This window comes from Passer montanus, unplaced genomic scaffold (genome assembly GCF_014805655.1).
Source record: "Passer montanus isolate IOZ18808 unplaced genomic scaffold, ASM1480565v1 scaffold53, whole genome shotgun sequence".
In the NCBI taxonomy this organism is placed as follows: domain Eukaryota; kingdom Metazoa; phylum Chordata; class Aves; order Passeriformes; family Passeridae; genus Passer; species Passer montanus.
This window is the reverse complement of record NW_024370263.1, coordinates 3280685-3294173: the sequence shown is the minus strand read 5'-3', so window position 1 is coordinate 3294173 and position 13489 is coordinate 3280685. Positions and strand designations below refer to the sequence as shown.

At 45.1% G+C, this 13489-nt stretch overlaps 1 protein-coding gene across 5 annotated transcripts in view; it reads left to right on the top strand.

Annotated features, from left to right (window-relative positions):
• The window catches only part of ULK1 (unc-51 like autophagy activating kinase 1), a 76805-nt gene that overhangs the window by 26310 nt on the left and 37006 nt on the right, over positions 1 to 13489 (top strand). For all 5 annotated transcript variants that reach the window (XM_039724686.1, XM_039724685.1, XM_039724687.1 and 2 more), the window contains 3 exons: positions 1680 to 1781; positions 9063 to 9121; positions 12835 to 12917. In XM_039724686.1, coding sequence (XP_039580620.1) covers positions 1680 to 1781; positions 9063 to 9121; positions 12835 to 12917 — 244 coding nt within the window. The remainder of the gene's footprint in view (positions 1 to 1679; positions 1782 to 9062; positions 9122 to 12834; positions 12918 to 13489) is intronic.

The window sequence follows — 13489 nt, the reverse complement described above, 5'->3', positions numbered from 1 at the left end:
TTTAGGTTGAAGTTGTTACAGGTGCCCTGGGGTAAAAGGCACCTAATTTCAAACACAGTCTAATCCACTCTTAAGTTTTTTGTCTGTAGTCTTTGGGCAGAGTTAGGCTGGACTGTGCTGCACTGCACAGGCCTAGTGCATCTGCTAGTCTGTTCCACAGAACTACCTCAAGCAAAACACACTTCCTCTCTCTCCCTTTTTTTGAAGCCTGATGTTTATTTGAGCTATGCTATATGTGAAGATGATGTAACTCTCCTCTCCTGTGAGAGTTTCCTGAATTGTCTATTTTTAGTGATACTTTTCCTTTCAGAGTCTCTTGTGAAAGTAATTGAAAACACCCAGCTTATTTTCTGAAAGGGCTGGAGGAAACTAGTGATGATTTTTTTCTATTTGTTTTTTATTTTTATCTTAAACAACACTAGATGTTACAAGAAATTTCAGTGTTTTATATTGTTCTCTGTTTATTGATGGGTTTGAAGGAAGATGGGAAGGGAGGGTTGATTTGGGATTTAGGGAGGGTTTTGAAGTCTTTCCCTGCTGCTATTGTAGGTCTTGTGCAGGAGCCCTGGGAGCATCTGCTGGCAAGGCAGGACTTTATTCCCTGCTGTAGCTCACAACCTATTGCTGCTTTATGTAATTTTGCTCTTTAAAAAAAAAAAAAAAACAGAAAGGTGTTTTTACCTCTACCAAAAGGAGCTTTCTGTCTGAACCCCAGTATGATCCATGCCATGGCAAGACTTGAAGCCTCCTTGTGCAGTTTGTCCTGCTGCTTTGGCTTTTTTTGGTGTCATGCCTCCTTCCCTTAGGGACAGACCAAGCTCCTGTCCACAATTTACTTGTTGCCATTTTTTTTCCATTACGTGTGCCCTTTACTGCTAACAGAGCTAAAAGATTGATCCTGTTCCATGCTGGCAGCAGTGCAATGAAATGTGTAGTTACAAACACAGGGGATCAGTCAGGCTGCCCTCCTGTTCCTCCTCTGCTGCTGCTCTGAGGCTCTGCCTGCTGAGCCAGGGGCTCTGGGGGCTTGCACTGTCTCCAGCTTCTGGAACCAGCCTGGGAGGGAGCAGCTGAGGGCACAATGTGGGATTAGAAACCAGGGTCTGAGGCACAGCAGGGCTCAAGCTGTTGGACTGGAACACTGCCTTTGAACCCAAACTGTGACCTTGGCACTAGTCCCTGGAGCTGAATTAATGTGCTGCCATCTTGGGCTAAATGGGGGAAGTGCCCAAGAGGTGCAGCTCAGGATGGAGGCTGGAGTTCACCTGTGCAGTGGGAGCCTTTGCTGCTCTTGGTCTTGCTCCTTGCTTTGGTTGAGGAGATCTGTTTGTGGTTTCAGTGGGGTTTCTTCTGGTGGATTCAGCAGAAAATGCTACACTGGGAGAAGAGGAAGTACTGAGTTTGCCCAAAATACACAATATTAGGATGTATTTTTGTCTTCTGAATGAAAGTCTATGCTTCCCCCACCTTAATTAGGGAAGTGGCCCTTTCAGTGTAGTGTTACAGTCGTATTGGGAGAAAATCTTCGTGGTTACTGGGGAATCTAGCTCAAGAAGTTTTATAGCATAAAAGTGACTTATCTCTTGGAGTTGCTAAAAAAAACCCAAAAAACCAAAAAAAAACACAACACCAAAACAACTTCTTTTTATAAAAGAAATTTCCCTTCTCTCCCCCAAAAGGCACCAGAAGTCATTATGTCACAACACTATGATGCCAAAGCTGACCTCTGGAGTATAGGAACCATCATTTATCAGTGTCTAACAGGAAAGGCTCCCTTTCAGGTGAGTTGCTTAGATTTTATGTTTATGACTCTCTCCTACTTTTTTAATCTCTTATTTTTTCCTGCTAATCTGGTTACTCTAGGGCTTCTGTCATCTCTGATATCAACTTCCATAGATCCAGCCCCGTGAAGGTCTGGATAACACCTTGACAGTGTTGAGTGGTGTGCTTTGTATGTTGTAATTCTGGTTGTGTTACTAGAATATGACTGTTCTCTGGGCTGTCTCTCATTAAAATGCACTTCCCAGTTATAGGAGCTTAAGAAGGGTCACTTATTGAGAAAATTACCATGAATCAATTAAAGCAGTGGGGCTTTTTAGACCTACACTTAGAAAATCAGTTTCTGTTTACAACTGTAGTCAGTGTATAATTTATAATTATAATTATATTGGATATGGAAAGACTATAAGAAAGATTGTAATTGCAAGTTAATGTTCAGGATGATTTGGTGGTAAGTAGTGTATTGCAGCTAAATCAACTTGGTTTTCAGAGCAGTTAAGTAGGATAATATCAAAAGGTTCTTATCTGTCATCTCACAGCAGTCTCTTCCAGCCTGAAATGTTTATGTTCATTAGATCCAAACCCTTCCAAATATAACACAGCCCTGTAAAGCTCCACCCTGTACTTAATGCCATAACTTTTGGATGAGCTACAGCATATCCTTTGTGAACAGCATTCTCTGATTTATTTTTTTTTATGGTGGAGAATTCACCACAGCCTTGCTCCTGTTGCTTCAGAATTACTTCACATATTTTTCATCATCCATAGCTGGAATTCACCTAGACTCAGTGTATTTTTTTCGTTAGCCACACCGTGTGCTACTTTACTTCTTGCATCTCTGAATGAGATCAGCAGATTCTCCCTTGAAATTACTCTTTCAAAGTATTGTATTTGTCAGATTTTTTCCCCCACCCTTGCTTTCTGGTCCTCTCTTCTTATCGCCTGACATCCCTTTATCCTGATTCCCTAACAAAACGAAATGGAAAAATCCCCAACAAACCCCCAAAAATGAATAAAAAGGAGACAAAAACAAATAGCACAAAAGAAAGTCAGTCAGAGGGAAATTTATGCTCAAGTAATAAGGCAAATTTGATGAAGTGAAGGACTTTATGAGCTTTAGTTCCACAGCTCTTTAGGATTTCACACAAGACCTGGAATTTTTATGCAGTTACATCATCAGGGAGGATAAAGTGAGTTCTGAATCTGTTGCAGGAAAGAGTGGGCAAATACAGGGGCAAACTAATGGTATGTTTTGGTTTTGTCTAGAGCCAAGAACACTTTTTTCCTTCAGGGTAATTTTTTCCCTGCTGCTATAAGAATCTCCCACTCCAATGCTTTATATTCTGTCCACCAGCTTCCTCTGTATTTAGAGCAAGACTTCATTTCCTTTGTATGTTACTTTTTTTATAAACCCCTACAAAATGCACTGAAACTTCTGAATGGCTTCTGTTTACTGGCTGCATCCACTTGTCATCAGTGTTGGTATCTTTGAGAGGAGAAAAGGACTGTTAGGATGAAAGAAAATAAATATTTGTGTGTTAAGAAGAAAATGGAGAGGAGGAGAAAGCAAGCTTTGACTGCATGCATAGGAGAGCCTGGCACAGATTCTCCCTTGTATCTTGATGCCTTTTAGTCTCTAAAAGCACCTTGATACCTACTCATTCAAATTATTTAATTACTGTTTAATGTGACTTTATCATAGGGGTTCTTTGTCTCTGATTGAGGCATGGCACTGCCCTGCCTTGGAGTGGGCAGTGAAGGGACATTTCAGTCCCTGCCCTGCAGTTCCTGACCTTGTTTTGTGCTTGCCTCATTAGATAACTCTCTCCCATAAACATCTGTTGGGCTGGGAATGGGGGTTCTTGGTTTCTCTATTTCAGTTTTCCCCACACCCTTTCCTCTTTTGGAGGTTGTATTTTGAAACAAAATGCCAGGCCCTGTTTGTGACTGCCGTAGCAGCTGTGGGTGTGTTTGATCAGGGAGAGAGAGGAGCTCAGCCCAGATGGTTCTTTGTGCCCCATCTATTTGTTTTGGCCATGCATGTCACAAATTGCCTTCCAGCTTGAGATGCAGGTGAAAGAAGCCTGTCTAGGGGAAGCTGGTTAAAGGTTAACTGGCTATCTTTGTTGGCACGACTGCGTAGTAAGAATTTTGTGATGGTCACTGAGCAGGCAAGAAGCTGGTGTTTAAAGAGCTTTTGGGAGAAGAGAGGGGCAGTGGATAGAGGTGATTGGGACACCATGAGCAGGAATGAGTGCTTTTGGGAGGGATGGCTACCAATGGGTGGGAAGAAAACAGGCAGATTCCACATAGTGCCACCAGCAGACCCAGTTGCACAGGGAAGCCAGGAACTGGATTTCTGAGTGAACCTCTTTAGGCTAAATCCTCACTGTGCTTTTCCTCCCAGGCTGGCAAAGTCAGCCCCTCTTCTCTGTCTAGCTGAGATTCCCATGGGAATCTGGAGCTCATGAAACATGCTGAGTTTGGGTGCTGTAGCTGCCACTGCCTGAGCCAAGGAGGCACCTTCAGGAGGATGCAAACAAAAAGGTCTCCAGTGTTATCTGCAGTGAGGAGGAATGAGCTGCCTAAAAATAAAACAGAGCTTCGGGGAAACGGGTTAGATGGAAAAAAGATCAAATGTGTGGAAAGGCTGAGGCAGCTGTCAATCCTGAAAGTGCTTGTAAATCAAGGCAGAGATGTGCATGTGCGTGAATGTGATTTCTGGCTGTCTCAGAGTTAAAATTAACTACAGCTGGGTCACCCAAGGCAATTTCCCAGAGCCATTCCTGTCCCTTCCGTGCCTCACTGCACACAGAGAAGAAAGAAGCTGCTGATGCTCGGATGTGAACAGTTGGTAGGATGGCTGGTGAAGCTTTCTTAAGGAGCTTTTTGTATTAAACATGGTCATAAACAAAACAGTGAGACTGCCATAGGGATGAGATTAATGGGATTCATAATCCCTATAAACAGATTTGCTGAGCTCTGTATTAATGTGGAATTGTTAATTTGCCTTGCCTAATAAGTGGTCTGCACTCACATCTCTGCATTTGTGTCAGTGAGTACTTGAACAGTGCATTTCCTGCTCCTGACCAGACCTGGGAAGGGCCTTGGGAGTGTAGTGGTTTATTCTTGTCCGTACCTGAGTTGAGAAGTTTGGGACTCTATGCCCACCCTGAGGTGGTGCTGGCTGTGTAAACAAGTGACAACCAGAAGCAAAGTTGGAGGCAAGAGAAGAAATATTTACGCAAGGTCTAAAACAATCCAAAACCAATCAAGTCCTTGTCAGATGGTGTTTTAAATATGATTAGTTAAATGACCTCAATCTCCTCTTTCTTTTTTTTTTTTCCCTGTGTGGGAGGAATCACACTGATCTTTCTGGTGGCTTCTGTTGTGTGACCCCTTTTAAATCTGGGCAGCTCTTGGTAAGCAGACACCCCACTGGGCACGTGCAGGTTGTGTCAGAGCTGGCTCAGGCAGTGGCAATGGGACATCAGACCCTGCCAAACCCCTGAATCCTGGTTGTCTGCTGTCTGAGCCTTTGCAGGAATCTCGAGCTTTCTATGGACATGGTACCCTGTGTCTGGGGGAGAGTGAGCCAAAGAGCAGGGAACTGACAAGAGAATTAATGCAAGTTTTTCTGCCTGGCCTGGCAGCTCTGAAAGAGTTAACCTGCCTGTTTATGTTCTCATCCCAGCTAGCTGTTAGGTGAAAAATTAATTTCTAAGTCTGGTGTACCAAGTTCACTGCTTTAATTCTGAGTTAATTCTGTCTGCATAAGTACTGGGATTATGTATCACTTACAGCAACTGCTATGTTGTGAAATGGCCTTGAGGAACACCAGGAAAGGCTGGATTTTATGCCAAGAATTTGAACCCCTGGTATATTTGTTAGGCAGCTTGCTCTTCTGTTCCCAGCTCTGTTCCTTTGGAGTGCTCTGTGTCCATGGGGACAGGAATTCCTGGAACTGGTGGGTAATTCTGATGACAGAGGGTGCAGTGACTGACTTGTTGCTGTAGTCAATGGACCACTGCCTTTTGGACCAGTGTTTGTGGGTCTTGCCCTGCTCTGTTGGCAGTAGAGAGAAATCCATGTAGTGCTAAAGAAAAAAGTTCAGGGGATGGGTTTTTGTTTGCTTGGTTCTGGTCCTTGGGCTTTCACGTCCTCTGAATGCCAGCCACTTAGTTGTGGGAGTCTTAAAATATCAGAAAGTATTTCCAGTAGGTTTTCAAGCTTTTCCCTAGAGCTGCTGAGCTAGAAATAATATTACTTATTTGTTTTTCTTTCTAACATAACCAAATCCCCTTTCTTCACCTCTGAATCCCCAAGAAAAGGATTCAAAGAGCAGGGCAACACCATACACCTGCTATGGAGTGTTGAATAGACAGGGCTCTTCAGGGAAGGTGTGAAAGTCTCTGGCCCTCCTCTGTCTCAACGTTGGGCTTTTGCATCCAGCGTGGCCCAAGCATGACAAATCCAGTGCTGAGTGCTTTTGGAAGCACCACCCTGCCTGCTTTTCACATGAATTCACTGCCAGGCAGCCAGCACTGAAGGGGATTTGGCAGGGTTCTGTTGAATGCCTTTGTTGGCTCAACATATTTCCACTGCTGCTCGGGACAAAGTAACAGAGTGGCAGGATTGAATTTGCCCAATTGCCTCTATATATAGAAAGGGTAGACAAAACCAAAATGCAGCTGCTCCTAGTGCCATGAGAGGGGGGCTGAGGGTGTGAACTGACCTGCTGGGGTGCCCTCCTGGCCTCAGGGAAAGCTGAGCTGTTCTGCATCCCTGCTTCTGATAGATGGGTGCTGTCCCACAGGTAGAAGTTGGCTCTGTGTACCTTGAATGGTGTGGTTGTTTCGTGCCTCTGGTGTTTTTCTTGGGCAGAGTGTATCTGCCTGGAAGGCAGGTTTCAATTTTAAGTTCTTAGCTTCCTAGATGAGGGAATTCAAGTGATGTTTTTACTGTATTACAAACTTCAGTTGGTTATTTTTCCATGATTCTTAGAGAAGCAGTGTTTATTGAAAGGAGAGGTGAGCAAAGTGGCTGAGGGTCCTGGTGCTTATGATAGCAAGAGAGCAGTGGGCAGGTTACTGAGAGCAGAATTATGTGACTCAGTCAATTAATAATGAAGTTAATGAAGCTGCAGTTGGTTTTACCAAATTAATGGTGATCCATGGCTGTCTGTGCTGGGCACTCACTAGAATGACTCTCTTCCCCTGGTATCTGCACTTGGACCAGCCGTGAATCACAGGCTCAGGGACAGCCCAAGGGAGGGAGTGTGGTCTGGGTGGGGAGGAACCTGGCAGGGTCCCTGCAGAGCAAGTGGGGCTGGTACTGAGGCAGCAGAATGTGGAGGAACAGCATCTCTGCAGGGACATCTCTTGAATTTGTACAAAGAGGAGCAAAACTTCATTGAGAACTTTGTCCAAGCCAGTGCTTAGAAACCTTCTCTAATGAACTGGTCTTCATATATATGCTGCTTTAAATATACTCTCTTTTTACTGCCAGGAAAATTTCTGACAAAACAGTGTTTGAAGTAGATCAGAGCTTCATTGTATTTGTGAAACAATTGAGCTGTTGCAACAGGAAATGACCAGAGCAAACAGCCAAGGCTTGTATCTCTCTGAAGTGAATGAGCCCTTCCCTCCCTGGGCTGGAGTTCTGCCCCTCCTTTTACTTTGTCTGTCAGGAATATTTGTCATCACTCTGGGCAATGTGGCCAGGATATTTGGTGCAGTGTGTATGCTTGCCTCCCTAAAGTTTGCCAAATATTAATCTAATTACATTCCAGGGTCTGCCAGGGGAAGGTGTAAAATGGAGCTTTCCTGAATGAAATTCAGTGGCAGCAGTTGGAAATTATGATGCAGTTTGGCATCTGTGTAACAAGGCACTCTGCTTCAATTCTGATGTTCTTTTGGTGTAGCTTCTGTTGGTTAGGCTGTACAAAAAACACTGCCCTGATGAGTACTACACAAGTGTGTTGATACTATCAGCTTTTGAGTCTACCTTTGGTTTCTTTTGAGGTTTTTTTACTTAGCTCTCAGTTATCCTTAATTTTCATCTTCAGCCAGAGGGAGTAGGTGATGTTGAAACAGCATCTTATGTGGGTGCTTTTCCAGCCATACAGTGTTAGTGGTATTTTGATGGCCATCTGCAGATTGGCCTGTCTGATTTGCCATTTTAAGCATTTTAATTGACCTTAAATGCTTCTAATTTAGAAATAGAAGTAGGTGGAAGGCTCAAGGGGTTTTTGAGCTTGCCCTGAACATCAGGAGAAGCTGCCTGTTGCCTCCTCATTCACACTTTCCTACACACTCTGCTGCACTAATAATTGATTGCAGATGAATCCCTCTGATCTTCCTGCCCTGTTTATGTGCCTTCATGTCTGTGTCGTGCCAGCCAGCCTGCTCTGCCTTTAATAAAGCAACTTTGCCTAAGCAGAAAAGCTTGAGACACTAGGGTTAATTTACTGGCCTGTATTATTCATTGCATGAAAACAAGTGGAGAATTTATATTAGGGGATTTTTATGTGTCTGTGCTTGTCTACTGGTGATTTTATTTTTAACCTCAGCTGTAAACCTCTTGTGCCTAGCCCCCACCTTTTTTTTAATCCCATCTTTCAGAATTTGGAATCTTGTCATCAACATCCCCCACAGTTGTGTTTATTACTGCACAAATAAAATAGTGCTGTGGCTTGAGCCCTTCTGGCTTCCTGGAACTAAAGTAGAAAATCCTAATTCAGTTGCTGTTTCTCCAGCTTTCAAAATAGTGCTGTGGCTTGAGCCCTTCTGGCTTCCTGGAACTAAAGTAGAAAATCCTAATTCAGTTGCTGTTTCTCCATGTTCCTAGCTTTTTCACAGATCCCTTGCCCATCAGCAGGCTCCCTGCCCTTTTTCTAAATGCCCTGCAGCATTAATCCATGTTCTCAGCAGGAGCTGCCATTCATCATTTGGGACTCCTCACGTCTACAGTTATTCAGTCTCCTGGGTGAGGCTATTAGGCCAGCTCAAACCTGAGCATCAGAGCCCACTGCAGTGGAGCTCAGCCTGTGGAAGGGCAGAGCAGGACAGAACCAGGTCAGGGACAAAAGGGCAGCAGGTTGAAATACTGTATTTTCACTGCAGCACAGGGCTGCCTTTTCAGTCTAAAGCAAGCTGCACTGTCTGTGCTGGTCCAGCAATTAAAAAGTGCCTCTGCTCTTCAGAGCTACAGTGAAATAAAGATGCTAATCCCTCTCCTTCACTGTCAACTGCTTCATGTGCTGGTTTCTTTCTCCTCCACAGGCCAGCAGCCCACAGGATCTCCGCCTCTTCTATGAGAAAAACAAGATGCTGATGCCCAAGTAAGAATTTTTCCAGTGTCAATGTTTGTAGGCACTTGTTTACTGTGTTTACACCTGTCCTTGCATGCTTCTGGCTTGTCACTTGGGGAGGTGACTGAAATATTTGGCCTCCTGCCTTTCCCCATTCCTGAAACCAGCAGTGATGTGGCACAGGGAATTAGACAGCAGCAGGGTTGGGGTGTCCTGTCTCTCTGCAGACACTCTTCTCCTACATTGCAAAAATTCGGGGCTGCTGGTGATTCCAAGAGCCAGCTAGAGGTCCTGTTCCACACGTGGCTCCCCTGAGGCTGGGAGCCTTGGGAGGAACTCAAGGCACCTCTGGGATCGTGGGAGCAGGCAGGCTGCAGCCTCTGCTGGAACCTGCCATACCTGCCTGAGGATCACATTCCCATTTCTCACGTGTCAGGGCAGCAACTGCTTGTGTCCATCCTGCTCTTGGGGGAAACACTATAACCTCCCTGGAAATGGACACTGCTGCAGTTTCCAGGGGGAAGAGAACTGCTCTCATCCCAGTGGGGTGTTTGTTACCTCTCTGCTCCATGCTGTGATTTGTCAGGGTATTTTGGTTTTGTTGCTGTGGCCTCTCCTTTTCATGTCTGAGCTCTGAAAGCAGAAGCTCGTGCTGGCTCTGAAAACCTCAGCCTGATACAGAGACAGGACTGAAATTCCAGATTGTATATCTAAAATCTGGATGGCCTTTTTTAACCAGAAAGTTATCTCCCAGCTGACAGAGCTGCTAATGCAGCCATATATGCAGGAAGTTCATTGGGTTGCTGTGTATGGATTTTTCTTTTCCCTTATCAGTTCAGACAGCTCCAAGAGATAACTGGAAGGAACTGTCAGGAAGCTGGAGCTCTTATCAATGAGTTGTGATACTGCAGTTAATTTCCCTTTAATGACTTCCTTTTTTGATTTGGGGAGAAGGCACAAATTTCTACCAGGATTACCCCTGGGGTACCTGGACTGAACCAGAGGGTGTGATGGAGTAAAACACCTGAAAAGAAACAATTTAAAGCAAAAATGTGACTGCACAGTTGGAGCCAGCCTATGTGAGCAGAAAGCAGCTTCTGTTTTACCTACACAGCCCAAACCATGGGTGTTCATTGAGGTAGCCCCTCTTACAAAATGAGAAATTAATCCATAAAACTAGAGAAATTTTCTTGTGTTGATCCCACTGCCCTGCTGTTGTTTGGCTCATGGCGCAGGCCAGGGGAGAAATTGAGCTCAGCTGTAAGAGGAGAGCATGCCTGTTCTTGTAGGGATTAGTCCTTTGAGTCCTTCACAGTCTGCATTTGCCATTTTCACTTATCTGCACTTTTGAACTACCAAGTTCTTCCACAACTCAGATCCAAGCTGATAGTTTTTCTCACTGTGGAAGTCAGATCTGAACTGGCCTTTGTGTAAGTGGCAATTCCCTCTTTCCAAAGTTGGTTTATCTCTTTAGCATGGACTGCAATCTGTGCTATTCCCGAGTAAACATGAATAAACTCCTTGAGTGCCCTGCCAGCACAGGATGAAACACAAAACTACTCCAGAGACCTCCTTCTCAGACTGCAGCAGTGCCAGGATTTGGTTTCATTTTCCTTGGGGCTATGCAGGCTGGCACACACTTCCTTGCCGTGGCCAGGGAAAGTGTTTAGGCTTGGGAATGGAGTGGGGAAGCACTGCTGCTCCTGATAGGTGAGGAGATGCTGTTCTGAGCATTCTGGGGAGCCAGTGGCAGCAGAAGCCTGAAGGCTTCACTATTTTAATAGTGCTGATCTAAACAATTAACATTTGTTGTGCTGGTTTGCATGGCAAGGTACATCCAGGTCGTGGGGGCAAGGAGGCAGATTTGCTGCTCATGTTTAAAAATAGAAACTGAATAGAAACCTAGAAAATAATACTGAAGGGTAGCAAAGCTTGATGCTTTGGGCATGGGAGGTGAGAGGAGACAAACAGGCTGTTTATCTGGACCCTCTTCATCTGTGTTGTGCCATCTGGAGTCCATGAGTTGATGTACCTGTTTCTTGGCTTTAAAACCAAGGTTAAAGTCATAGGTGGGAAATGGACTCATTTTGGATGAGAGCTTTATGTGTCACAGATAAATAAATGATGATGAAAACACTGCAGGGCTGCAGGACTCCAGCACTAATGCATTTTTCAGGAGGCTGCTTGCTGTGGTATCTTTGGGTTATTCCATTACACAGTGTGCTTCCAAGGGGCTCCTCTTTTCATGGGAGGCCCAACCTGAGCCTCAGTCTAACTGCACCCCTTCCAGAGTCCTGGTGGCCTCCTCCTGTGTCAGCCTGAGAAGGTGCACAGAACCATTCCATCAGGGATGGAAAAGCAACTCCTCCAGTACAAGCAAGGATGAGGCATGCTTGCCATCATTCTCTGATCTCGGAATCACTGGGTTCAAATTCCTGCCCCAGCAAGGCCTAGGGCTTCACAGAGCAATAACTGGGTGGTTCTGAAATGTGTAAACACACACCTTGCCTGCCATCTCCTGTTTCTCTGAGCAGGAGTCTGGTAGTGCTAGCTAGCACCCTTTTCTTCCCCTCACTATTTTTGGGCTAGCTTCTGTTTTACCCCTGTCTGTGGTAGAGTGTGTTGGTAAAGATGAATAAAGGAAGGGTTTTTTCCTTTCAGCATTGGTCAGGCTTGGCCTCAGGGCAGTGACTGATGCCAGAGCCATATTCAGAGCCACTGAGAGCTAAAATTACTGTGCTGGGCACACATGTCATTACCTCAGCTGACCCAGCATGGGGAGAGGGGAGAGCCTGGCAGAGCGTGGGGGCCATGCTGGGAGCAGCCATGATAAACAGAGTTAATACCGAGAGGAGCTGCTACCACCCACGCTTCTCTAGGAGAGCTCTGCCCCAGCCCAAAGCCCCAGCAGCACTTTGGGGATGGAGGGAAGTCAGCAGAGCTGAATCCACTTATGCAAGAGCTGAACTCTGCTTTCCTTGCCTTAATCCATTCATTTATTCCCTGCATTTTTCAATCTACGGGGGTTATAAAGAGCTGCCCTGGCCTCTTCCCCATCTGCTTGTGGGATGAGGGAGAGCAGAGTGCTTTACCAGCTCTTTTGTGTTTCAAAGGCTGTTGAAAATAATATTTTCTTCCTAACTATGCTGAAAAGTGTAATAACTGCACAAATTTTAGCTTGCTGAGGTGGCAGTTGCTCACATCTTAGTGGCCTTCCATTAATCTATGCTGTATATGAATGAATCAAATAGACAAAGGTTACTTGCCTAGTCTTACATAAGCTGCACTGAAAAATAAATGCCTTAATAAAATGGTAGTAATTGGTGATACATTTCACCACCAGTGTCTTAATTGGAAGCTTTCCCTTGGAAACTGCATTGTTCTAGTGATCTTATTCCCATTAGAGCAAGTAGGAGTGATTTTATTTATTATGTGTGAAATACTGCAAGTGGAATGGGCTTAGCTGAGCACCAGAGGGATGACACTGGGAAGGATCTGCAGGTGCTCATGGGAGAGGCCACTGAAGCAAAATTAGCTGTAGCCTGACCAATGGCAGTAGGGAGTGAAAGCCAGAGACTCAAAATAAAGTAAAATTTCTGATCAGCCTCCCTCCAGTGAGCTCCTGGTGTTCCTCGCCCAGCAGGCATGGAGTGAGTTTGCATCTGCCAGTTGTCTTCCTGAATATGTAGAAGCAGTTTAAGCAGACTGCCAGTCTCTTATTTTGCTTTTGTTTTCAATCCTAGTATCCCCAGGGAGACATCAAGCCACCTGAGGCAGCTCCTGCTGGGCCTTCTGCAGCGCAACCATAAGGACCGCATGGACTTTGGTAAGGGCTCCTTCCACCTTGAGTTCTGCTGCTGTCTCTGTGTCTTCTGGCTCTGCACAAGCCTCTGTGCTTTTGGCTGGTGCTAGGAGAAGCATCCAGACGCCTGGATTTCACCTGTGCCTGGAGGGTTGCATAATCTTGGGGGTTTTAGTTTGTGTGCTGGAAAGGTCAGTGCTGATTCCAGTACAATTTTGTAAACCAAGGAGACTTGGCACACTTTCAGCATATGTTTGTTACTTGCATTCCCTTTGGCTTCTGCTTTTATCATCTCTCTGAGCTGTGGTTAAATGTGCTACTAGGTAAAATGTCTCTTGTGTATCTGTGCTTTTCTGTCACAGCTTCTTCCCAGAGCTGCAAGCTGCACTCATTTACTGAACAATCCAGTCACTACCCTCTGCTTCTCAGGGTTTGCTGTGATAATCTGAGCCAGGAGATGCAGCTGCTTGTAGACTCTTCCCTCCTCCAGTTTCTGTGGAAGGAAGCCTTGGTCCTTCTCAGGGCTCAAGCTCTCCAAGCCTTTATCTCAGTCTCCTGACTTGGCTGACATGAGGATTTCCTCTTTTGTCTTAATT